The sequence below is a fragment of the Apis laboriosa genome, unplaced genomic scaffold (assembly GCF_014066325.1).
Source record: "Apis laboriosa isolate Shangri-la unplaced genomic scaffold, ASM1406632v1 scaffold5_cov152, whole genome shotgun sequence".
NCBI classification, from domain to species: Eukaryota; Metazoa; Arthropoda; class Insecta; order Hymenoptera; family Apidae; genus Apis; species Apis laboriosa.
Window position 1 is genome coordinate 4400868 of NW_025223857.1, and position 26451 is coordinate 4427318.

At 38.0% G+C, this 26451-nt stretch overlaps 1 protein-coding gene across 1 annotated transcript in view; it reads left to right on the forward strand.

The window, feature by feature from the left end:
• LOC122718187 (whirlin) overlaps positions 1-26451 on the forward strand; it is a 96273-nt gene that overhangs the window by 44768 nt on the left and 25054 nt on the right. Inside the window, 7 exon segments of the mRNA XM_043943013.1 lie at positions 8872-9195; positions 9910-10142; positions 10353-10644; positions 10942-11001; positions 15561-15715; positions 20338-20425; positions 20427-20657. Coding sequence (XP_043798948.1) covers positions 8872-9195; positions 9910-10142; positions 10353-10644; positions 10942-11001; positions 15561-15715; positions 20338-20425; positions 20427-20657 — 1383 coding nt within the window.

The window sequence follows — 26451 nt, forward strand, 5'->3', positions numbered from 1 at the left end:
TACCCCTTATTACTTAGACATTGATTTGCGTGAGAATCTACCATCTTTGAAATTTAAATGTTTCCTCTTACGCTCGTTTGCGCTCGTTACGTTTCCTATATTTTTATTCTTGTAAATAGAATCTCGTTATTAGAAGAATTACTCAATTATCCTGGAATTGGAGGAAAAGGTGTAAAGAATTATTGTCATCAACGAAACAAATAATTAGTAGTATTCGATTTACGAGATGCTGCAAATATTAATTAACTATTTCAACGAATAAGAAAATCAAAATTGAAAATAGAATAAACTTCTATACAGAAATTGTTAAGAAGTCTCAAGCGGATATAATAATAAATATTTAATCAATATTCAAAGACGCGCTCGATGCACTTTTTCTTCATCAATGTACCCAAAAGAAATTACTCTACTTTCGAAGAATTTTTCACCTTCATCAACTATACTAACCATACTAACATCGGATCAGTTCGATAAATATCTTTCTAAAAAAAGGATCTCGATGGAAGTCGACGATGTGAATAGCGTTCCAGGATTGTTTGCTATTTCGAAAGGTTTTCTCTGGAGGACCGACATCCGGCTCCGGTCTGCTTCTCGTCTGACATCGATCGGGCATAAACGCTTGAACGAGCTAGGGATTAAATTGCACGGTTGTCGTAAAGCGTAACGGTGGCCGTGGCTCGTTATTTCGTAATGGGTTGTAAGGGTAGGGGCGAGGAGGGAAACGCGCGAAAAGTTTGGCGGATTTATGGCGCGTTTTTCCATCGAGTTCATTAAGGGAGGAGGAAAATTTAGGAGCTCCTGCTTCGAACTTGCCAAGTCGAGGATGCAATGGACTTTTTGGGGGGAATTAGCATGCCGTTAAAGTGCTAATTATGTTCAGACACGATGATTGAGATTTTGTCGGCACAATCTCTTGGCACGAGAATATATCGAATATTTAATATTGTATTGCATTTTTCATCGTGTTCTAAATGTTTAATCGAGAAGGAATTGTTAATATCGTATTAATATCGAACACAGAAAAATCTAATTTCCATTTTTTCGAGGTTTGGTGAACGGTTAAAGAACGGGGTTAAAGATTGAAAATTGAAACTTTGTATTTATTTATCTCACTCTGGTGAAAATTTTCTGGCGTTTAATAATTAAAAAAGAGCGGCGGTAACAAAGAAGCATGATTCGATCAATCGAAAAAATTAACTTGAAAATGTCACAAGTAATCCGACTTTATTGTCCGACGACCTTTACGCCCGGCCTACGCCGCTAGTAGAAAAGTTTGTTAAAGGTCAGCCAGTAGCGTTACCGTTACGCAAGTCGATCTCTTAAAACTTGGATAAACTTTGTTTAATTTCGACAAGAAAATTTGACGACCATATTACGTAAAACAGACGGTATTTCCTTTTCTTTTTTGATAAATCAAGAACAGAAAAATACTATCTCAAAAATTGTTAAAGAATTAAAAAAAATTTTCTTTCGTGCGAAATTCAATTCGATCGATAAACGATTTCTCAATCTTTACTTTAAAAATGAAGAAAAGAAGGAAAGAAAGGAAAAGAAAGAAGAAGAGAATACGGGATAACGATGAAAAAAGAGAATTCACGCATTCCGCTCACGCACGGCTAAAATCGCCATTATCTCCTCATTCAATATTTTTTCTCCCCCCCCTCCGCTTCTCTACAACGTCCCTGTTTCGTTTTCTTCGTCTTGGCGCCAGGCGTCCCGGCGCCCTCCGGCGAAAACCCTCGTCGTTTATTCTCTCTCTCTCTTTCTCTCTTTTTTTTTCTCTCTCTACATAATACACGAGGCTGCTACCGAGGATCTGGTGTCTTTAGAATCCACGTCGTAACCCGGAATCGTGGACAGTCAAAGACGATCCTCTACGTGCACTCGTTTGGTGTGGAGTGCGCGTTTATATAGGTGGCTCGCACACGAATGACGACAGATCGATTCGAAATTGCTTCTCCATCTCCTGTTCTCGGTGAAGACTGTTTGCCGTCGCAACCGCTGTATCGAACCTGTCTTTTCCTATTTCCGGAAAGGACCGGACTTCCCTTCGCCTCGTCCGATCGATAATTATTTTTAGAACCCGCCCCAGACGATCGGAGCGGTATATCCTCCCCTTTTTAAGGGGTTTTCATGGGTTACTTCTTCCCCGTTTGACCGATTCTACTTTTTATATTTCTCGTTCCTTTATCCTCATTCCATTCATCTGTTTTATTTTAATGGAGGATTTATCCCTTTTTACACCGTTTTAATTGCGATTTTCTTTTCTTGTTTCATCGCGAGGTGAGGTTTTTTTTTTCTATTTGAGATGGAGTAATTGGGTTTAATTGTACGATTGTTTAATTAGGGAATTAAGAAGGTATAATTGTTTGAAGAAAGGAGAGGTAATAAACAGAAGGATAAAATTATTAGGATCTTCAGAGAAATTCAATTTGTACGTTCGAAATTGTTATTTGTTTGACTGGAAGATTTATGGAAGTACACTTATACAATCGCGTGTATACATCTATCCTGATAAATTCTCAGCTAGAAAAATACAATTCAGAAAAATGAAAGAATGATCACATCTTTTCCGAGATCAGAAAAATTCTCTTTTCTTCAAGCAAGGCTGAAATCATAATTGATATTTAAATCTACTTTTAAATTAACGAAACTGTTATCACGACAGTTATAATTTACTGCACACTTTTCAAGCTAATAAAAATAATCGATGTTGATAATCTAAATACTTCCTAAGATAGAACCGCACTTAGACTTTTAATGTACAACGGTATAACGTTTTATCTCTAAAGACGTCATAAATAAAGTAGAACCACTTTTATCTCGAATTACCGGAAAAGGTTGAACAAACATGAATTTTCCTTCCCGGAAGGTGCATTGAATAGGCGGTCATAAATTCGCCTCCTTTTATCCCCATTGCAGGAAATACTTGACCCAGAATGGAAACATGGCGCGAGAATTCGTGAAAGTGATCGAGCTCCTTATCCGTGTCTGCTCTAAGTGTCGATTGTCATGAAAATAAGGATAATAAGGGTCGCGGAGGATCGGTAATGGCGCCGTTTCTGCCATTAGGCGACTCGCGTTTCGAGATTTCTCCATATTTTCGCATCGATTCCGAACGAAGAAAGAAAAAAGATCTCTGTTCTTATTGACAGAGAACGTTTTAAGGGAATACTGAACTCGAAGAAACTGGAATTACGTAAATATCGAGAATGTTGTGTAATTATATTAAAAAATTATATTCGTCGAAAAGTATATTTGTTCTACACGAGCATCGTATAAAACGATTATTATATATTTTAAATATTTGTATTGAAAATATCTGCGAAAAATTATTGCCGATATAAAATTATCAGTGACTACTCGGCAGTGGGAATAAGAACTCGTAATTTCTCGTTTATATTGACGTAATAAAATCTGCAGTATTGCAAATTGAAAGAATTCCCTTGATCCACATGCCTTGAAGACGCGATAAAATAACACTTCCCGAGCCCAATGGCGCAGTAACTCAATTCCTTCGGAACGACGACTTAACTTACGAGCATCCGGATGAGGAGCATTGAAATGTAGGGGAAGCCGACTCTGCCGGGGCCATTAAATTGTTCTTCGTGAATAGAGGAATATTTATTGGGACGGTGTTCTAATATTGAGGATTTTCTGCTTTATACACAGCTATATAAAAAAAACAAACACCATTTTTATCAATTATAAATTATAATTTCACGCGACAAATCTTTGTCCAATTTGAAATCAAGAAAATAACCACCATTAATCAATCGATTGAAAGCGATTCTTAATCTTCTTATCCCTGCATATAGAATTTAATTCAACAAACTTTACAACGAAAACTCTCAATCAGACCCCTTAATCTTCGTCCAACAGCGAACGAAAAAAGAAAATCGATCGTCAATCGTGTCACCCCCCCCACAGTAGTCGCCAGACTTGTTTACCCCGTCTGAGGACCGTCCCTGACGACGGTCGAGGTCGCCTAATCTCGAGCCAGTTTGATCGAGAAATATCGCGGGTGATCACGAAAGTGACCAGACTAATAGTCGGCTCCATAACTGGCAGAAAGACGACTACTTCCCGATCCGGGAACGGCGGAACTCGACGACGCGTGTCCTCGCGAGAAGACACAAATTGTACACGCGAGGACCGCTCCGAGAACAAGGTTGTGCCACGTCCTCGAGCGGAAAAGGCCAGGACACGATAACGAGTTTCAACTTTCTGTTCCGACTTGGACGGATCTTCACCGTGCCCTTTCGACCTCATGAATTATTTATTCAATCGGTGGGAAGACGTACGGCTACCATGAAATTCGGCCACGATAACGAAGCTAATAAAGCTTCGCGGAACCTTCTGTAACGGCCTCGTAATTTACACCTCGAAGTTACGTGGTGTCTCAACCCCTGGCGCGTGTTTAACACCGGGATGCAAGTGAAATAATTAGACGTTGTTGTGATACGGGCCAGCCAGTTGGCCAGTTCGAGATGTGGTATAATCGTTCGTTGTGGTACGAAGAGGATTGAAGGAAATATTTGTTGGAAAATGAATCTTTATCTTCGTTATGTTCGTTGTGTGTGATGTCTAAAGTTTAAATATGGATCGTTGATAATAGGAGATCAACAGTAGAAATATTCATTGAATTTTTGTTCGTAACGTCGTGGTGTGTTATATCCGTAAGATGTACGGGTGACGTCCGATTTGTCGGAAAAATGAATATTGATAAGGGAAACGAGATTAGAAGAAATATTTGTTGGAAGGTGAATTTTTAATTTTCTAATATCGTTCTGTGCGTGGTAAAAGATATTTTTGTTTTACGCCCGAGTATAATCTCAGTTTGCTATTACTGTTTATTATCATTACGAAATGAACATTTTTATTACTTGAGAATTGCACGTTTATCGAACGTTACATTTATTTCAAAGCGATTTTAGATTAAGAAGCCTTGAAAAAACTGAGTTGAGTCAGTTATGAATCAGTCATGAGCCGGTAATTCCTGTATTATTAATACGACTAATTATTTCGAGGAAATATATATAATTTTTATCGACCGACTAATTTATTTAAATTTATTTAGATTAAAAAATTTCTTATTATATTTCTTTCTTTATGAAACTGGAATCTCGAATGTCTGACCTCTATCAATCACATTCTACTTGCATTCTTACGTATCTTACGTATCTTACGTATCGTCACTCATAATATTCATTTTCCTAAAATTTATATTATGTATTTAACAACAATTATGAAGCGAGAATTTTCGAAATTGAAAGTACGGATTAAACCATAAACCGCAGGAAGTAAATCGTGTCAAGAATACGCGATATAATCAATGATCGACCGACTTCGAAATAGTTGGAAAATTACGTTCGAGCTACTCCCTCTCCCTCTTCCTCTCTCTCTCTCTCTCTCTCTCTCTCTCTCTCTCTCTCTCTCTCGTGACTGATAAATCGAGAATGAAGCTCGACACACGAACTCGTTTCCCTCCGTAATGATCGCTTTTTCGCGATATTTATTATTCACGGAGTCTCGAACCCATTAAATTTCCGCGGCCAGCCTCTGACGTTTCACGCAAGAATTAGGAAATCGATATCGATTCTTCCGATTGCTCGATGTTCCTCGATATATAATACGATTGTATTCGATAAATATACGTCGAAAAATTCTGTAAAAAGAAAAAAGAGCGCACGATCGTTCGAATCGATGGCGCGATTCTCGCAAAGCTTCCATTTAATTTTTTTTTTTTTTTAATATGCGCAAAACGTGATTTTTTTTAATCGCGAAATCGTTGCGCTTGGAAAGGATTGTAACAACTGTTGTTACGTAAGTTGAAAGGAGCGGATCCTCTGTGAAATATATTCTCGTCTGTAATCAAACGATCTTTTGCACGTGCTTCTCGAACGAGATTCCCTCTGAAACGATATTTAATTAATATTCAAGAAAGGAAACTACTACAATCGGATACTTGAGAACAAAGGCTCTGATTTACGATTTTTAGGATAAGCGATTCTGATTTCATCCAACGAAGGAGCTGTGTGATTTTTTTCTTTTCTTTTTTTCGTGTTTCTAATTTTAATTTTCGAATTTTACAATTGATTATATAATGAGTATATAAAATTTTGATATCGGAATATGATCCTTCTGAGAATGTTTAAAACACTCATCAGGATATTTCTATCTTAATGTTCCTCTCGCGTTGCATTCTTTCGATCCCTGATATTCGATCCCTGAATCGATTAACTTAAAATTCTTGCTTAACTATTCTCTCTTAGGCGTAATAAAAATTAAATTTTTCGTTATCCCAAGATCTGAAAATTGATCGATATCGTCGCACCCTTTTATTTCACATTTGTGCATTTCTCGAGGCAAGCATCGCGAATGGTGTGTGATTAGCACGATTCTCGTGACGTGATGAATCGAGGCGTAATTGGACACAGTAATTTATGCGTCCTCATCGGTAAAGTTCCTCGCGTTCCACTACGATCCCCCGTGAGGAAGGAGGCGGAAGAACAGGAGACGCCGGTGCATGCCTCGCATAGATACGACAAAATTGCATCTTCGCGGGGTCAGAAGCGTGGAATCCTAAGGACGTGATTCGGGCTGGGTCAAGGATAGGCAGGATGTGACGTCACACAGACCGCCAACAGATCGATATCCTGGCCACCAAGTGGCGTCACCTCTTTCCGCCTGATCTTTGTGACGACCTTACGTGCATTCATTTTTTTTTATTCAAACTCCTGACAAATCACTTCCTTTCCAATATCCTGCTTCTGGATATTGTAATCAGATCTGTTACACACCGTTTTAATTCGTTTCTCAGAAAAGTTTCTATATGGGATTCTCGTAAACTTAAAATGAAATAATCGATCGATCGAGTGTTGAAAGTTTAAATAATACAGTTCTTCGATTCTCTGGAAGTGATTTTTAGAAAATTTACACTGTGATCGACCCCTGAACACCGTTCAGTCATGTAGAATCGTATATACGATATTGAAATCGTTTGTAATGTAATGACGTGTGAATTTCTTGGAAATATATCGTTTGATATTGAAGTTGAAGGTGTTAGAAATACAGGAAGTATAAATCTTCTTGTACGAGATTTCCGGAGTTTGATATAATAATTCCAAGGTTATGGAGTGCGGCAAATATACCTGAATTTGCTCTAACCCTCTCTCCAACTCTCCTCCACTCGCGTGTTCCTCCTCCACTTCTATCATCCCTTACAAAACTTCCACTTAATGGACCTTCTATTAAATTCTGTTTAAACTTTTCAAATTTTCGTAATTCTCTTAAAGTAGACGCCAGCTACTACTATTTTCATTTCTTATTTTTCCTCTTTTATTCGTCATTGTTGAAAAAAGTTTCTTTCAATTTCTTAGCAAGATTTCTCTTCCAAACACGATTGAAAAGAGTCGAGGCTGTTTGCCATACTCCATCATTATTAAAAAATTTTCGTCATTTCTTACCATAATAATCAAACTGTAAAAAATTTTATTTTCTCGAATCTCTGTTCCCAAATACTGTCAAACAGCATCGAAAACACCGGAAGTGACGCACGTACGCGCAGCTGGCACATCTCTTTTGCAAAAATCCCCGCAAAGGATAGCCGTGGCTTTCATCCTCGCGGGGAACGTTGCACAGAGAAGAGTTTGTCCCTTGTTGACCCGGCACACGGCCGATTGTCCGCCGTTTCGCTTGCCAAGGTTGCCTCGGAAGAAACCCTTCACGGACAATGATTTCTTTCATGATTCTTTCGCCGAGGCACGACACGTATAGGCGATCTATTCTGAGGTCGTCAGCGAGGAATCTTCTCCTCCTGATACGTGTCCGCCGTCTCTTTTGCATAAGAGCCCCGTCACGAGGCTTGAATAATGCTCAAAGAACGGCCTAAAGCCGTTCCACGACGCCTCTATTTATTCGATCACGGGTGCAACAACCTCGTTTCTAATACGTAATACGTACTCCTTGATACTTCATTTCACGAAAGCGTGTACGTGCGCTATAACGTATTTGTAATTACGACGGAATAACGTATTTGTAATTACAACGAATGGAAGGAGGAGGTGGTGGTCTTTGTTGGGATAAAATAAATGCAGGGGAGGGGTTAATAAGATCTCAATAGAGCGTCCAATAATAGAGGATAATTACAGTTGATGGCATTACATCAGACGGATGAATTATTAATCACGCTCAATTTGCTATTTTGCGAGGCTGTAATGATCTGCTCGCAAAGCGTGTACATTGTGTTTGCACAAGGTTTAAGGTAAATGAACCTCTTTGAAGAAAAATTGGTTGACCTATATAATTAACTCGATTCTTTGAGATTGCGGCGTGCGGCCACTCGTTCAAATTAATTTTTAACTTTTTAAAAGATTTTCTTCGTTTCTTTCTTTTCTTTTTTTTTTTTTTCTTTCTTTCTTTTTTTGTACGAGAATTTCTTCCTCCACTTGTTTAATTTCGTAATTTCTCATCCTTTATTTCCTTTGTTGCTCTTTAAACTCTTTTTTCACTCGGAAATCTATGAAATTTATTACATAAGTTACTCTTATGTAATAAGTTACTCTTCTCATAAATTGTTCTAATTTCGGTTTAATTTTCAAAATCTCCCCGTTTACAATCTTACAAACTCGCTTATCGCTTTACTTTAATCTGCGTCCAACTTCAACCCGAATTCTCCACTTCAGCATTCTCCAAACCAATTCTCAAAACCAATTCATAAGTAGCCTCCCCTGGAGCCTGTCGCATCCAGATAACTTAATGGCCGTCCTTATCCTCGTTCGAAATTTCCTCTTCTTAAGATCTTCAGCTTCCTCTTACATCGATCGAAAGATTGACAAAAATTAATGATAATTCCGTTTTATTCTGCAGATGCTAAAGTCCTGCAGAACGTTGAGCATGACCGTACGAGGCCCAGCGTTGGATCCACGGTGCAGAGGTGGGCATCCTGTCTGGTCCTCTTCCGGTCGACAACAGTCCTGCAGCTGGATCGACCGTCAAGGTCGTCCAACCTCGCCACCGCCGCTTTATCCACCTCGAGACCCTAGGTACGGACCAAGGACGAGAAAGGTCGAGCTCTGCATCGAGCCTGGCCAGTCCCTCGGCTTGATGATCAGGGGCGGCCTCGAATACGGCCTTGGGATTTATGTGACCGGGGTCGACAAGGACAGCGTGGCAGATCGGGCTGGACTTTTGGTAAGAGATTTTATTTCCTCCTTATAATATAAGCTGTATTTTTAGATCTCGACGCGCCATTTTCTCACCGATAAATTTGAAAGTTTTTCCAAAAATTTTTCCCTGATATTGTCGGTGATGCTTGTAATGATTTACAATACACGTGAGAAATGTAGAGAAATTAGTTAGAAATTTGTTTAATTGTAAATTGGAAGTCTTGTAGATTGGAAATGTTTAAGTTTAGAATGTCAGAGGATTTTAAGATGAAAGAGGATACATAGAAGTGGTTTTATGAAGATCCAATAATACTTTGATATTTTCAATTTTCGAAAATTAATAATTTCCCTGTGACATTAATATTGTATTACGTGAAACGTCCGGCACAAATAAATCGTGGAAAAGCGATTACAATTACGTATGATAAACATAACAGGATGTTTACGAACAAAGCGTAACAAACGGTATTAATTAGCTGGTTCTAATTAAAATAATAATTCAATGTCAGGAAGAATTAATTAGATGATCATTATTGAAATAGTAAGCATTCCAATGACAAAAGTGCCTCGTGGAATTGGACACCCAACTAATCACAGAAATTTAAATTTTATCAATTTTAATATAAAAACTTTCGTATAAAGTTTAAAAACAAAATATTTTATAATGCATCCATTAAATTACTGAATCAGTATAATTAAATATAAATGGAAATAAATAGGAATAAAACGTCAAATCCAGGTAGGCGATCAGATCATCGAAGTGAATGGGCAGAGTTTCGAGGAGGCGACCCACGACGAGGCAGTGGAAATATTGAAGACTAACAAAAGGATGACACTCCTGATTCGCGATGTGGGAAAAGTGCCACACTCTTGCACCACGAGCCAGCCTATCGTTGTACCGACGACTAGATACCCTGAACACGATCCTCTGCTCTTGGAGAGCCCTGGAAACCATCGACCACCGAGTCCTACGTAAGAAACCAACTACCTACTCTCGAAAACGAAACTCAAAAGTTTCAAAAAATAAAACCAATTTGTGTACACACTAAATTTCACTTTAAAATATTCTTAAACACGTTCGTTTTGTTTTCGTCGAAAATCATTTTCGTGTCTGGCTTTAAAAATGTATTCAAGTTCGATTGAATAATTATTTCGAAGGTATTTTTAATATTTTCGCTTCAGTATCGCGAGCGATTGGAGGCACAGAAACGTACACATGGTTTCTGCCGCAACTGCCGCGATGGTGGAGGAAAAAGCGAGGGTGGTCCTCGCGAGGAGCGAGAGGGCCGCCCTTTCTCAGCTTCTGGCCGACTACAGGACGCGTCGAATGACAATCGAGGAGTTGGTTGTCAGTTTAGGCGACTTGCTGAACACACACGAGAAATTGACTCTGCTTACCGAGCTCAGGGAACTCGTCGACAGCAAAGACAGAGCTGCCTTCGACGATTTGGTTTACAGGCCTCGAGTAGCAAGGGTATGTTATAAATGTAATATTCTGAAATGGAATAACTTTGCCTAAACCGTGGTATCATCGAGTGGTAGTCATTGATTTAATATAAAATGAATTTGAATAAAATTACAAAATTGTTACGTAAATGATACGTGTATTTTTCGAGTGATCAAGGTTTAATTAGTACTCTCTATATTTACTATAAGTAGTTTAAAAAAAAAGGTTTATTATCTTGAAAATTTAAGGATTATAGATTAATTTAATTTAATAAAAATGTTACAGATAGCGATTAAATTAGCGTTTTCCTTTTTGTCTGTTCAGAGAAAAGGTGATCGCGCCCATTCGGATTTAATAGTGACGCCATCCCTTCACGATCTTCCGGTAAGTAAACTGTAAAGATTACAATTTCACCGATATAGTAACACGAATAACGGGTGAACACACGAGAATACAACGACTCACTTGATATCTCACACGATTATTCTCTATCTATTTATCTCTATTTATCTTTTTCTCTATCTCTGTTTCGGGACATGTATAGAAAAATCTCTCTGTCTCTATCTTTCTCACTCTCTGTTGTGCGTTGTCCACTGTAACTGTTAGATCTAACTGGTGACTGTTCTCTCCTTTTATCTCTCTCTCTCTCTCTACATATATATATATTTTTTTTTAACCTGTCGCCAAATCTCTCAAGAGACCTACTCCTAGGAGATTCTCCTTTACGAATACCGAAATGCGTGTATTCGAAAAGGATCTCGAGTCGGGTGAAAAAGAATATAACGATGTGCATATGTACATTTTGTTAAATGTATTAGGCCCTCTGTTCGCTAGATGTCGAAACGATTGAAGTAAAAGAATTAAAAATGGAATAATCGAATAGTGTTGTGGAAGGAGAATATCCATCATGCGATGTAATAAGTAGAAAAAAGAAGGATGAAATATTACAATAGGATAATCTTTTAGTGATAATCATAATGATAAAAAATTCGATATTGAAGAGAAAAAAGCAAAGAGAGATATTGTATCAATGCAATTGGCCTTAATGAATTGAACATCGATTTTCGATAAATCTTTTTTAATTAATTGCCATCTAATAATTACTTATTGTTATTAATATTAAATCGGTTTTCTTTTATTACATTTAACATTTTTCTCGTGGACAGTGGGCCTTAAACATTTAATCAGAATCACGAAAGATTCCAAATATCCGAAACAGTGAAATTAATTACTTCTAAAAGAGATTGATCCAAAAAAAAAAAAAAAAAAAAAAAGAAAACGAACAAAAGTACTTGAACAAAGAAAGAAAAAAAAAATGACAAATATACTGTAACGAGAAGAGGAGGATATATATGGAAGAGGAGAGGTAGGGAAGCTCATAGTCGATTGGAGAGGTGCGAGAAGGAAAAAAGAATATAAGAAGATCAAAAGGACGAAAGGAGGACAGGAAGTCAACAATTGGAGAACATTCAAGGAAATCACCAAAATCCATCTCTTATCCACTCAAAACGCAGAGATGAAGCTTTTTTTTTTCCCCCCCTCCTCCGTTTAATCGCTCTCGGCTACCACGGTGACCGGTGAAGCATGACTCGAGAATCTTCCTGCAACCCCCCTTCTCTACTTCCGCTTCTTCTTCATCTAAACAAAACTATGCATATACTATCTCGTTTTTTTCTCGTTCTCTTCATCCTTCTTCATTCTTCTATCTCTTTCTTTCTCTCTCTCTCTCTCTCTCTATATATATATATATCTCTCGAATATATCTCTGCCTGTCTCTATAACTTCTTTGTCTATCTGTGTTTTGTTTATGATTTCGCTTAGTGTTAGTAGCGCTTCCCTTGGCAGCCAGTGTCGCCTCGTTTCCGCTCTGCGCTCGTCAACGTTCCTCCGCGTCTCTTTGGACTTTGCAGTCGAGATTGTTTGCGTACCGCTTCAGCCGTGCCATTGCGCGAATATTCGAAGCCCGTGGATTGAATGTCGTGCAATTAAGCCTCGCCGGAGCGAGTAAACGTTTTCACGACGAGCTCTCTTTCTCTATATATATATATATATATATATATATATATATACATATATATGGTTTCAATTCGAGATAGACGAGAGAAAAATTCTCTCGTCGATGGAAAAAAAAGAATAGAAGAAGAAGGAAGAAGAAAAAAAAGGAAATCGTTTTCGCGACGATCGAACGGCGAGGCTTCGAGTATTCTCGATTTTTTGAAAAGAATCTGCGATGCTATGGGTCTTAGACACGCACGCTTGCAAATTTGGGTATTTGGCCGTGGAATGCCGCTGGTAGATGCGAATGATTTTGCCTGTATCTCTCTTTCTCTTCTTTTTCTTTTTTTCTTTTTTTTTTATTCTTTTCACGCTAACCACATCGGGGGTGACAGTACAAAGTGCGATTTTCGAGAACGAGTTCGCCTGAGCTTTGCTGGATTTTTTGTGTTTCGTTATGTCTTGCTTTCGTCGAGTGCGTGATTAGGGAAATTATCGATGAGTTTGAAAAGGGATTGATATTTATTTTTTGACGAGATTTGAAATGATTTAATGTAAATTATTAAATGTAGTTGGAATATTATTTATTTTATCCTTTTATAAAGGGATACCGTGTAGTTAGAAGTCATCTTTATGGAATAGAGATTATTAACTTCGTTATTAAAAAATTCAAAACGTTCAATGAAATGTAAAATACAGACTAATCCTATTTAATCCTATTACGCTCTTCTTATGTTTCAATCTCGTTCTTATTTAATATTCTAAAGGAATATCTTCAGCATAAAAGTCAAGAAATACGATAATCCCATAGCTTAGTTAACGCTATGGGGAAAAAAAAGAAAATTATGAAATATAAAGTATGTCATTTCCAATCCAACGAATAAATTTTAAAGAAATCGCTTATTCGAATATTCTTTTTTATTCGTTTTAATAAAATAAAATATTATAATAAAATTAATAAAAAATTATAATCGCTAATGATCGAAAAAAAGACACGCTTGCCGAAATCAATCCCAATTCAAAAATTTCGCTCCAAAGGAATTTGGAAATATCCTCCAGTTGAATCGCAACTGATCACGCACTCAATCGCAAGATGCTGAGAGTAGTTGGCTGAGGATCGGCCTAATCGCATCTCGTGCGTCACGATTCAGGGGCTGGAAAGTTTCCTGAAAGCTTTACTCTCGTCTCGGTGCTTTCTTCATTTTCGTAAACGTCCCTGGACACGAGATCTCCAAAGAAAAGAAAAGAAAAGAGAAAAGGAAAAGAGAAAAGAAACAAATCCACAAAGATCCTGCAAGCCTTGTCCAAAGCTCGGGCTAACTCGCTGATGGCCGGTTTCATAGCCAACGAGTTTGTGAACGAGCGACATCGTTAATCTCATTCGTGGAAACGATTTCTATTTCGACGAAGGCCTCCAGTTTTTTCGTTCCAGCTTCGTTCTTTAAATTTCGTGTCCTTAGCATTTCTTTTTTTTTTTTTTTTTAAGCTTTCCACTACTGCCTTCTCCTTTCGTATCGATCTTCTTCTCAACTCTTTGTGTTCGGCTTGTCCAAGGGGCTGTAAGAAAAGGGGTGGCAAAGCTTGTAAGAATTTTTATTCCTTTTTTTTTTTTTTTAAATTTTAATGTAATTTGTTCGAATCTGCAATCGATGTAAATGGTCGGTGAAATTTAATTTGACGAAGCTCTTTAATAGACGCTTGTCGAAAGAAGGACTAATTAGAATAATTTTCGTTGAAGGCTCGTTAGGCTCGATGCAGACGAGAGACAGGAATTATTGATTTTTCACGTTTTGGAGGATGAGTCTTAAAACGTTCTCTCAAATTAGAATTTATCAATTAGAATAGAAATGAATTTATGGAAATATAACATTGTAATTATCATTTCAATTTCTCATTGAGTTTCGTAAGAATATTCTTTTTGTATCAAAAATAATAATTTTTAAAAATATTTATTTGATTAAATAATAAAAACATATATTTCTTTAAAAATTTCAATTTGTATCGTATAATATTTATCTGCATCGAGTTCTCAAAAATATTCAAATGAGAATTCTCAAGATAAATTTAATAAAAAATACAACGCTTTGAAATTTTCTAATCGAGCAAACTTTCGACATCCTTAAGTGATCGCATTAATCGTTTAAAAAAAAAAAAAAAATATTCGTCAATTGGACAATCGACTCGTGGATTGCTTTCATTCGTGGCCAATCGACAAATCGATGACGCTTGATTAATGACGAACAATTGCCCGTACAGTTTCACGGTTCGTGGACCGTGTATTCACCGGTTCCGTGATCTTTGAACGGAAGAGAGGAACCGGAAGTCATCGTAAATCAAGTGTTATCCGTACGCCGACAAATATCACCAGACGGATCGATGATAGATCATCGGTGAATTGGCATATAGACGCTTTTGTGGCCGATTAATCGATAATTTTGACTGTCTTTCGATGGATTGGCACGAATAGGAACGAGATCGATCGGCCGACTTAAAGAAAAGGAAAGTGGAAAAGGGAATCCATAAACGATTTCCCAAAGGGGCCAAAGCTATCGCTTTTCTCATATTTTCAGTTGCTTCTTCTTGGAAATTTATTTTCCACTGTTTTTTCCTCTTCCTCTTCTTTTTATTCATCTATGCTTCGTTCGTTACTTTTTACTTTTCTTATCGATTCATCCCGGAAGGGGAGAAAATTCGAATTCTCTATTTCTATTATTCGTTCGTAATTTTTTAAAACAATCGAGTAACAGGTAAACGATTCATTAGAAATTCGATCGGATGATCGAAAGAAAAAAAAGAAAAAAAAAAAAAAGATTAAGAATGAAAGGGGGAAATGGATTGGGTTAAAGTGAAAAAGGAGGAAATAAAATTGCTCGTTGGCCATCGAAACCGGGCTGAGAAATGGCGACGAAATGGCGAACAGCATGATGGGATCTGGTGATTTCTCGCAGAGGGGTGTGCAAGGTGGTTGTTGCCGTCCGGGACGACTGGTGGACGTCGAGGGAGATCCTCTAGGAGTGACAGGACCTCTCCTGCCAAGGGATAACCAGGAATATAGATCACCCAGCGAGGACAGCGGTCTCGGGGCCGACATGCCCAGGACCAGGTCGAGAAGGCTCTAATAAAACGAGGATCTTTTCCCATTTCTCACTCATACTCTTGAGGCTCTCTTGATTTTCTTGAAGACAACTTATATATATATATTCTATCCATTTTTTTCCCCTTTCTTATCTCTTATGTCTGTTGACAAAAATTGTTGACATCGTTTTCAACGGATTTTCTATCAATAAAATTGTAATCTCAGAGTTTTGAAATCGATAACAATTGGATTTGGAAAACTTTGGAAAAGAATGCGAGGATAAGAAGAAATTTTTAATCTTCGATTTTATTTTAAAAAAGAATATTGGATATCGACATAAGAGTTATAAGTAGAAAATATAAAGAAATTTTTTGGAAATTCTTTCAGTCAGAGAAGATACACTTACGAAGAAATTCTAATTTGCCGTACGATCGTGATATTTAATTTGCATTGCGAGTTCAAGAAAATCCAAGTCGAGCGTTCAAGTTTGCCATTCAGAGTAAAGTTTGCAGTTACACTTGAGACGTAACTGAGTTACGTCGAGTGGCTTTAAGGACACCACTGTTGTTTGATTGGTTCGAATCGTTTCGTTGCGTACACGTTGCTGACCGATTTCTCGATTGCCCGATTATTTCCTTTTCTTACGGTAATTCCGATCAATTTTTCAAATTCCTCTCACTTTCCGAAATATATTTAAAATACTTATTTTTCGAAAGAAAAAAAAAAAAGAAAGAAAACTCATTCCAAAAGGATTCTGAACAGATTCGACAGAAAAGAAACGTATTTCAAAAATAATTCTGTCGAAAGATATTTTATTCCGAACTTACAGAATCCTCTTCCCTTATCACTCTTACTTTCTACCCTAACTTAGAGGAAAATTTTACAATCTTCTAATTTCTTACTCGTCATCAAATCAAAACCACCTTTATCGACTTTCAAGAAACCAATCGATTCACATTATCAAATTCTATCTTCCTATTTTTCGTTAAAAAAAAATTCTAACCACCAAAAATTCCCCTTCCTCGATAACAAACGTTCTCAACAACATCCACGCTCGTACGCATTCCCTTAACGGATTAATCCCCAATGCCAATCGTCCCAAGAATCCAGCTCCCAAACAAAGGAGCGAAAATCGAGGGGACAGAGACAAAGAAAGAAAAAGAAAGAGAGAGAGAGAGAGAGAGAGAGAGAGAGAGAGAGAGAAGGAGAAAAGATTCAGGATTCCCAGTAAGCAGGGATAGCTGTAATGGCGTTTCTATGTCGGATACACGAGGTACATCGATATTTCATTTCCTACCAGGCTCGATCTGGCTTTAGCGTCTATCTCCCGCATTCGACCGGCCACCCCCTTCGACGCCACCTGGTTGGCAGCAGGTATGTACACGGATAAGCAGACACACGGCGGGGGTGGCAGGGGGGACGAGGCAAATAGCGGCCCGGTACTCGTGTACCCTGTGTGTACTCGCTCGCGTGGGCGGTGGTTGGACTCGCGTGCAATAGGGGATGGCGTATCGACGGTCAACTCACTGGTGGATCGTTCGATTGATTCGCCTGGATTTTTTTTTTTTTTTTTTTTTCACGTACGGTCAAGGGAGCGCGTCGTAAAGTGTAGATCGATGAGGCGGGATAGAGATGGTGTTGCTTCTTCTGAAGGGGCGAAAAGAGAGGAGAGAGGGCAGTTTTTATGCTTGGAAAGCGTGAAAGAGGTAGGATTGATCCGATTTCGAAGGTGAAAATATTTGCCAAAGGGTTTTTCCATCGAGTTCTTTTTTCTTTTTTCTTTTTTTTTTTTTTTTTTTTTTGAGGATGGATAGATTGGACGCTTTTGTGAGAGAAAATTGGGGTTTAATGGAATGTGAAAATTTCTGGATATGGGATATAAATATTAATGAAAGCTATTCTATTTTCACTATTGAATTGAAATATTGGGGATAATTTTGAGAAATATTTGTCGATTGTTGAAACAAGAAATGCATAAATATTCGCAATTTGCTATAAGAAAATTTTCATTCTTTAGTTATCTACGCTCTTTTAATTATAATATAATAAATAATCTGCAAATTACTCTCTTTTTTATTCTCTTTAGAATAACTTTCATTTTCATCGCAATTTACAAAAAAAAAAAAAAAAAGAGAGAGAGAAATATAATATTCTCGAGAGCTATTTTTATTCTGAAATACATTAGCAAAGAATTCGAAGAAACGATTCCATTCCATTCGATCTCGTGGAAAATTTCTTTGGTCCAATGCCAATTTCTCCTACGTGTTGGAACGAATGGTCAGATCGATTAATTCGGCGTACATAGATTCATGCACGGCGGAGTGATGGATAGGCCAGGACATTCCGTGTCTTTCCACGAAATTGGACGTAAGCAAATTCCGTCCAATCGATATCTTTCGCTGGCAGCAGAGAAAACATATACATAAAACGTTCCGAACGCGAACGAACGATCGAATCGAAAGCGAAGAAAAATGGGATTTGCATATTTGATCGAGTCTATATCGGGCCTGTATCCGATTATTTCGCGTGGCATCGTCCGATAAATGTTCTCACCTCGAGGCGAAATGTTTAAACGGGAATTTCAATCTTATTGTTTGCCACTGCTGATCCTTCGTCTTTACAGTTTCTCATTTTCGTTTACGTTTCATTTCGAACTTGCATTTGCTCCCATCGAGGGATCGAAAATACTCGGATTTATTTGGATTTTGCTTGATTCGTTCGAATAGAATAAGAATTGTAAAAGAAAGATTTTAAAAATTCTACAAAAACGGATACTTATTAATTCAATTGAACGTAATATTACAATCAATATACCTATCCAAAAATGAAGTAGCCCAGAGACTTGATTACACGAAATAAAATTTTTTTTTAATAATAATACATTCGACTTTTTACCTTTTCGAGGTAAAATTAAATCCCAATTGTATTTATATTCGTGAACTTCAACTTATATTTGAACCGATATAAAACCGCGAGGAAAAAGAGCGAAACAATACAGATGACATAAATATCACGATACACCGTGACACACGTTGCTAAAGCGATATTCTGAAAATCCCTTTACCGCATAACGGTTCTTATGCGGCAATAACGTACACACAGGTACACGAATGGCCCTTGAAAATTTCGTTCTATGGTCGGCCAAAGTTCTAACGCTAGGTCGTATCCCGGGTAACAGAATGAAACAAATGAGCTTGGAGAGAGTTAGCAGTACCGTAATAGCTACGCGGACGAAACGTTGGTTGGAAAAAAGTGTCGGTGCTCGCGTCACAGCCAGATTTTCATTCTCCTCGCTCCACTTCGTCGACTTCGCCCACTTCGAGGCGAACCGGTGTAGGAAGATATAAGAAGGTGTCGACTCCGAAATTTCTACGTGGAATCAACTACGTGGTTCGATTGTACAGTCTTTTTGAGCGATATACACGTAACGCGCATTCTCTGATAAAAGGGTAAGGTAGTTTCTTGGAAATATCGTAATTAATCATTTCTTTGCGATTCATCGATCGGTTATAATTCTTTAATTACTTTAAATTTCTGGATCTATTAGAATTTGAGGAATTCGTCCTTGTGCGATTCCATGAAATTTCTTTGTTCTTTTTTTTCTTTTTCCTTTAAGGAAAAGGATAGTTTCTTGGAAATATAATTAATATAATTTCTTCGCGATTCTATTCATTTTCATTCATATTTTTTCCAAATAATCGAAAACATCGCTCGATTTTTCATAACAATACCACACCGATAATTCAAATTTTCCTTTTATAAATAAAATATTCGTAATTTGCAGCAAATTTCTTGCCGTACAATGAAATACTTCGTCGTACACGTTGTGCTTGATAAATCTCGCTACGGAAATGTTCACGAACTGTTGCAACTAATTTATCGAGGAACGCAATATTCGGTGAAAATCGTAACTCGTTGATTAGACGGATGCTCGACGCCATCCTGGCTGGTTAGCATCGATCGATCGATGGCACCTGCGGCTGTTGAAACTTGGACGAAGGACGAGTCGGGGAACGGAAATAGATTTGGCATGCGATAACCACGGGGGTGTACGTTCGACTTTGCACTCATTAAATAATCGATGCGAATAACATATAAATAACCGCATTGCTGTCGCCGATCATCCCTCACATATATATATATATACATATATATGTACGTGTTTCCATTCTTCTGTCAAATTTCCAACCTCGTGAGAGAATAGAAAGTTCTATTTTAACCACCGATCGAAACCACCGTTCTCGTGCCACGATATCCACAAGTTTCGGAGTCCTCCTGCACGATTATAAATCGCTGAATTATCAGTCGTCGCGTAGAGATCTCACCATTTGGATCTCTTTCCATTTTCCAACAGAATAAAATCGTTCGAGAAATCGGTCTCTCCGAGATAAATAATCATCGACGATCAATCGATTTTCACGAAACTTGATCGATCAACTTGAACACCCGACTATAATCAAACTACAACCAAAAAAAAAAAAAAAAAAAAACAAAAAAAGAAATATCGAGCAAACCAACACGATCCAATCGTAGATCTAGACGATATTAAAAAAAAAAAGAAAGAAAAAAATATAGGAAAAAATCGGGTGAGAGACGTGGAGAGTCTCGACAGGGTGGGTCGTCTCAAATCGCAATTTTGGCCATTCCAGAGCTGGGTGCAGGAGGACGCCGCAGCACCAAGTGACCACCTCCGATCTCGCCCTCTCCAACGACGACGAGTGCGACAACCAGGTACAGAAAAATTGTTCGAGAGAGGCAGAGACGCACGACCTTGAGAAGTTGTCCCGTTGAACGTGTGAACGTTCCCCGCGGTATTGGTGAACGCGATAAAAGGGTTGTTCGTCGATTTCTTTTCCAGGATTACGAGGACGAGTTGGAGAACGGGCGTGGACGTAGGCACAGCTCGCCAGGTGGCTCGAGGGGGAACCCGAGGGATTACGGCCATCATCATCTTCATCCGGACAATTTGGTGAGTGGTCAGTTTATCTTATTTCCACGTCTCTATATTTACGGAATCACACTTCTTTCTTCCTTTCGCGAATTTCTCCCGTTTCCACTGACTGACTGGGCCGGATTTGACACTGAACTTTGGAACTATCGAGTTAATATTAATATATGAAAAAGTGAATAGAAATGAGAAGTTAGAGGATCGAAGGGTTCAGAAGTTGGATTCTCTGAAAATAATTTAAGAATCCTTTTTATTGTTTCAATATTTCGATTATCAAATTGATAAAGTCTTCGGTGAAATTGAAATAGTTATTTCAATTAATTCGTCGACTGGATGTTCAAACGATAAAGAGATTTTTGAAACTTACTACTAAGTCACTTTTACGGAATGCGACTTCTGAACCTTCTGATGTATAAAATTATGTTTTTATCTGAGTAAAATTGAATATCAATTTTGTCTAAATTTCGCGTTAATAAAATTGAAAAATTATGTGACTCGTTTGTTAATTCTAGGATTAATTTTAAACTGCGTTTCTCGCGATAAAGTGAAGTTACTCGGAACAGGGAAAGTGGAATGAATAATGAAAGGAATTTCGATATCGTATTGGGATAGTCGAGTGTATTAGGGGATGTAACCACGTTTCCTGTAGTAAATATTGAATGCCCGTTTATAAAATTACGAAGGATACGAAGCGCACGCGATTCATAAAAAATTCATCGTGGATGATTGTATAACTTGGATCGAAGACAATAGCTAATTCTCATGGTACGAAAGAGTGATAAATTTTATATAACCCTGTATGGTTTAAAAATTATAGAAAAACTTTCAAAATACGAAACGAAATCTCCATACATTTTAATGTTTTAAATAATTTAAATAAACGTAATTTTGTTTATAGAAATTATAGAAAGTTTAGAAAATTAATTGATTTAAATTTCTAAATTTTTCTTTGATAAAATGATATTATACAAACGAAATTTTAATTCTTTCGAGTTTTAAAATACGTATTCAGATACAATTGTATTGTACAATTGTAAAATTTTGATTAAATTTCCCTCTTGTAATAATATCACGTAGAAAATATATGAATATATGTTTCACGAATCCTGAGCAAGTACAAACGAGAGATTTCAACGTGTTCATTCCCATCTTTTGTTCTCCAAGGCACGAAGCGTTTTGCTCAAAATTAATATCATCCTACCTATTATTTCCTTGGCAGAGTACGTGTATATCAGACGTATTAACAATTCTGTTGTGCCCTATAGCAACTATATAGAATTCGTTCAAGTACGAGGAGTAGAATTGCCAGATTATGAACCGCCTGCGGTATTACTGCGCAATTGTCTCGCGTTAATGGCTGCCAGTATTTTGCGCGTGATAATGTCAAGAAAAGGAGGGTACAGGATGCACACGCGATGCGCACGAGAGCAGAACAAATGGATAATTGAGACAACGGTGAAATTTCTCCTCGAGAATTATTCAAACCTAACGATCGAGTTATCTTGGTTGAAAAACAATAGTGAAATTTGAAAGAATAGCGATGATCCATCTCGTCATATTTTAGAGAAATTCTGTTCCGATTAAACATTGTATGTATTCTCTATTAACCCTTTGCACTCTTTCATTTTTTTTCTTTTTCTTTAGCGACAACTTCTTAATTCATTTACAAAAAGGATCTAAAAAGAGGGTCTAAAATACTGTGTAAAGTATTACAAAGTATTTGAAAGAAAAAAGAAAAACATTTTAAATTATTTAAGAAACTGCTTGTATAACGTGTCGAGTCTAGTTTGGAGTGTAAGAAGTGTGATGGGAGTCGTAAGGGTTAAGAATCTATGCAAGATGATTTTATTTGTTGTTAAATCTTTAAATGAAATTATTATCGTTTATTCTTACCAATGTATTTATCTTCAAATTTCTATACGTTTTACATTTTATTCGCAATAACTTTTTCTTTGCTTCAACTGTTCCATATTCTTTTCGTCCCGCTAAATTTCATTTCCGATCGGACAGCGACGATTGGCAAGAGTCAATGAACCGCGGCATTTAAATGAACGAGAAACCGTTAACTCGATTGTCGTCCCGCAAGAATCGACCAATTAAGGAACTGCTTCGAGTAACGAGCCACCCTAATTAGTCACCAGGTCGCGACTGCTTCAAACGAACAAACCGCACACTTCGATTAGAAGCGTTTAGCTTCTCATCCCGCGCTATCCTTTCCTCGACGGGAAACAACAGAAATTTTTCTTTCTCGCAGCGTAAGCATTATTCCAACGATTTTATCCGTCGTAAAATCTCGCATCTCGTTTACGATTCATTTCCCCCGCTAACCAACTACCCGCTACTTTACCCCTATAATCATTAATCTCCTCAAAAAAAGTTGAACTATAATCCTCTCTCAATTCCTTCTGTTGTATCAACTTTATACCCCATTCTTCTCCACACGACCATTCCGACGATATAATTTTCGTTTCGCAATACCTCTCGATCACTCGTTTATTATTTTTATACCCTTATAACAATTTCTACCAAGATACCGACCGATTATTATTCACCGATCGAACACACCGCATCGAACAAAATCCATTAAAACCCATTAACATTAGCCTCGCTTGTCTCGCTTTCCCTTTTTCTTTCTTTCTTTCTTTTTTCTTTTTTTTTTTTTTTTTTTCTTTTTTCGCGCGATCGAAATCGATGGAAAGGAGGATCCAGAGAGGTTGACCGCCATGCCAATACCAATGATCCACCGCGATACCTTCTCTCACGGGTCCATCCTGGAAACGAGCTCGATTTATGGACGTTGATCACGCCAGGTCTATCGACGTTCCAAACCGTGTATCCGAGATCCTGAGGCCAGAAGGAGGTGTTCCAGGCCTGAATTAATTATCCAACCCCGATCGATCATGCCTTGTACAGATACCAGACGATCCAGACGACTCGCGAAATGTCTCTATTTCGTGGCGGTTTTAACGTTGATGGACTTTTGCCGGCCTTGAAACGGCAAGATCGTCGACCGAGCGGTATGGACGGTTCTTGATATCCTTGAGGAGGAGAAGACCGAGGGGAGAACTTCTTTTTCCTTTGCGTGTGTCCCGAGAAAGTCGTAAAAGTCGATCCTTCTTTGAATATTTTATAATTGGCGTGCTTGTCTGTTTGCTTTGCGAAGATGTATCTGATTGTTGTAAAATCATGGGTTTGGAGAGGAGTGGAAGGAATTGGTTTAATAATTGATGAATTTCTTTGCGTAACTTTTTAGTAACAGTGTTTTTTTTTTTCTTTCTTTTTTTTTTTTTTTTTTTNTTTTTTTTTTTTTTTTTTTTTTTTCTTATCTGTCAGTCTCCGTTTGAAAGAAGTGAACGCCGTGCGCGTGTAAATTACAAAAGTGAATTGGGAGGATTGAGAAAGCATTGTTCTTATGATATGGAAATTATGACGCAAAGCGACTATCGGCGAATCGGCATCTCGCCGAATATGGGATTACAGAGGAACGAATTTAATTCCTAATACCGACTCGTCTACATATGCATACGTTTCAATATCTATTTTGCGCGTGATAGAACGCTGGATGTTTCGAATTTCATTGTCTCTTTCTCGAAATTTTTTTTCTCGTATACTTGTTTCGACGTAATGTAATTTCTCTTTCTTCTTCATCACGATATTCTAAATTTAATAATTCCGTTGTCACTTGGACTAGAAACTGGACACAAAGAAAAAGAAAAAGAAAAAGAAAATATTACAAAGAATATCAAAACGTATATTTCATATTGTTCTCGCGTCATCATATTTATAAAGTTAAGAAAAATATTATTAATTACGAAAAACACAAAAAAGAAAAATTATTACACCTATACTCTCTTTCACAACATACTCTTCGATCATTGCAGAGACACGCTGTGAATACATCTACGAAATTTATTCACCCAAAAATTCGAATAAGCAGCGTTCATCCAACACATTCATCCATCATCCATCCACCCCGATTCGTCCCCCTGTACGCGACTTCTTCCCTCGAGCCACAGTTCATCATCGTCACTCGACAAAATCCGGAACTTACGCGTCCGGAGAACGTTTATCCTCGAGTCCCATTGTTCTTTTTTTTTCTTTTTTTTTTTTTTTTTTTTTTTAGTAAAAAGTAGCCGCCGCCAGCTTCGGATCCAGAGATCCAGAGAGCCCGAAACTTGTCCACGGAATAACACGAATATAAACGATTCGTCCTCGTTATCGAAGGCGAGAGAAAGAGAGAGAGAGAGAGAGAGAGAGAGAGAGAGAGAGAGAAAGAGAGAGAGGTATCGTACACTCGAGGCGCGCGTGAAATCCTTGAACGATGATCCTCGAACACGGGTTTGTTTGCTCGATCAATTTACGGTGGCCCCCAATCGATGATCACCTAGTATCAGAGCTTGTCCTGGAGCGCTTGTCGTAGCTCCTCGGTGGCCTTCGCCACGTCCTGGGTCTGCCGCGAGAGCACTTCCGGCCGCACGTGTTGCACCGTGGAATTGGACCGCCTCACCGAGTTCCCGCTGCCGAATTTCGGCCGTGGAATTCTCACGCGTTGCACGTCGCTCAGCCAGGATTCCATGATTCTCCCCCTTTTTATCCTTCTAATTCTGATGGTGCCTCCTTTAAACATAAATGCCAATATTCGTTATTATAACAAATTGTCGCGCGTCTGTATGCATTTTTTGAGAAAGAAGAAATATCGATCGATATCTGTGTAAAATTGTGAACACCAGTGAACACGATGTGTTCATTACGAGAAATTAATTATTATTCGTATTTCTTGAACGAAAGAATTAGAGGAAGTGTTAATATTTCTTCTTTTCTCTTATCGCATACAATTTTTGTTGTAGAATTATCTTGATACGATTTTTTCTCGATTTTCTTCGAACGTGGGCGTATTTAGAGAAATCGGTAGATAACTTAACAGAGTCTAATTTCGACGATTAGTTACGTTTAAGTAACTTAAGAGAAAGTCTTGGAAGCCTTGCGTTTAACAACTGTGTCGCACTGTGATCTTTATCGCGGATCAGCTTAATACGCCCGCCCGCGTGTAACGTCAACAACCGTGCGCTCCAGAAAGTGGCATAATACGAGCGCACAATTTCTTCAGTGAAAGTATATATATATATATATATATATCGCCGTTAGTTCCATCGATATTTCCACGATATCGCATCTATGTTTGCCTCCGTTATCGTTCCGCGTTGCGTTCAATATTTGCCTATCCTTATCTTCGAACATTTCGAAGAATACGGAAGATACGTGACGGATGGAAACGCGTTTTCTAAACAATTCACGATTCGGTTTTTTCGAATCTTCCACGGTTCATTCTCTTCATCACGGATCCCAGAGTGGAAATCGCTCGTGGCATTTGTGACGCAGTGTTTTAGCTGATGTGGAGATGTGGTAAAAAGCAAACGGGAACGCCAGTGGTCATTGCCAGTCGAGGGCAATGGGTCATTCGAGCTACGTGACAAAGAAGAGAAGAATGTCACTGGGCCACGCCGGCTGGACATTCTAGCAGCATGATCTGAATCGTAATCAGACACAGAAAATCAAGCACCTTAAATGCTCCGCCATTAGTTAACTTTGTCAATTTTTCCTTCCTCCCCCCCTCTCTCACTCTCTCTCTCTCTCTCTCTCTCTTTTTTCACGACGACCTACATTCCCGAGTTTATTCTTCTCGCGGGAACTTTTTCACCTGGCGAGGATTGGATCGTATTCAGCGATCAACTTTTTTCCCGAGGTATCCATACTTTTAGAAACAGAGAAAGTTAAGAGAAAAGAAAAAGAAAAAAAGAAGAGAGGAGGAAATGTT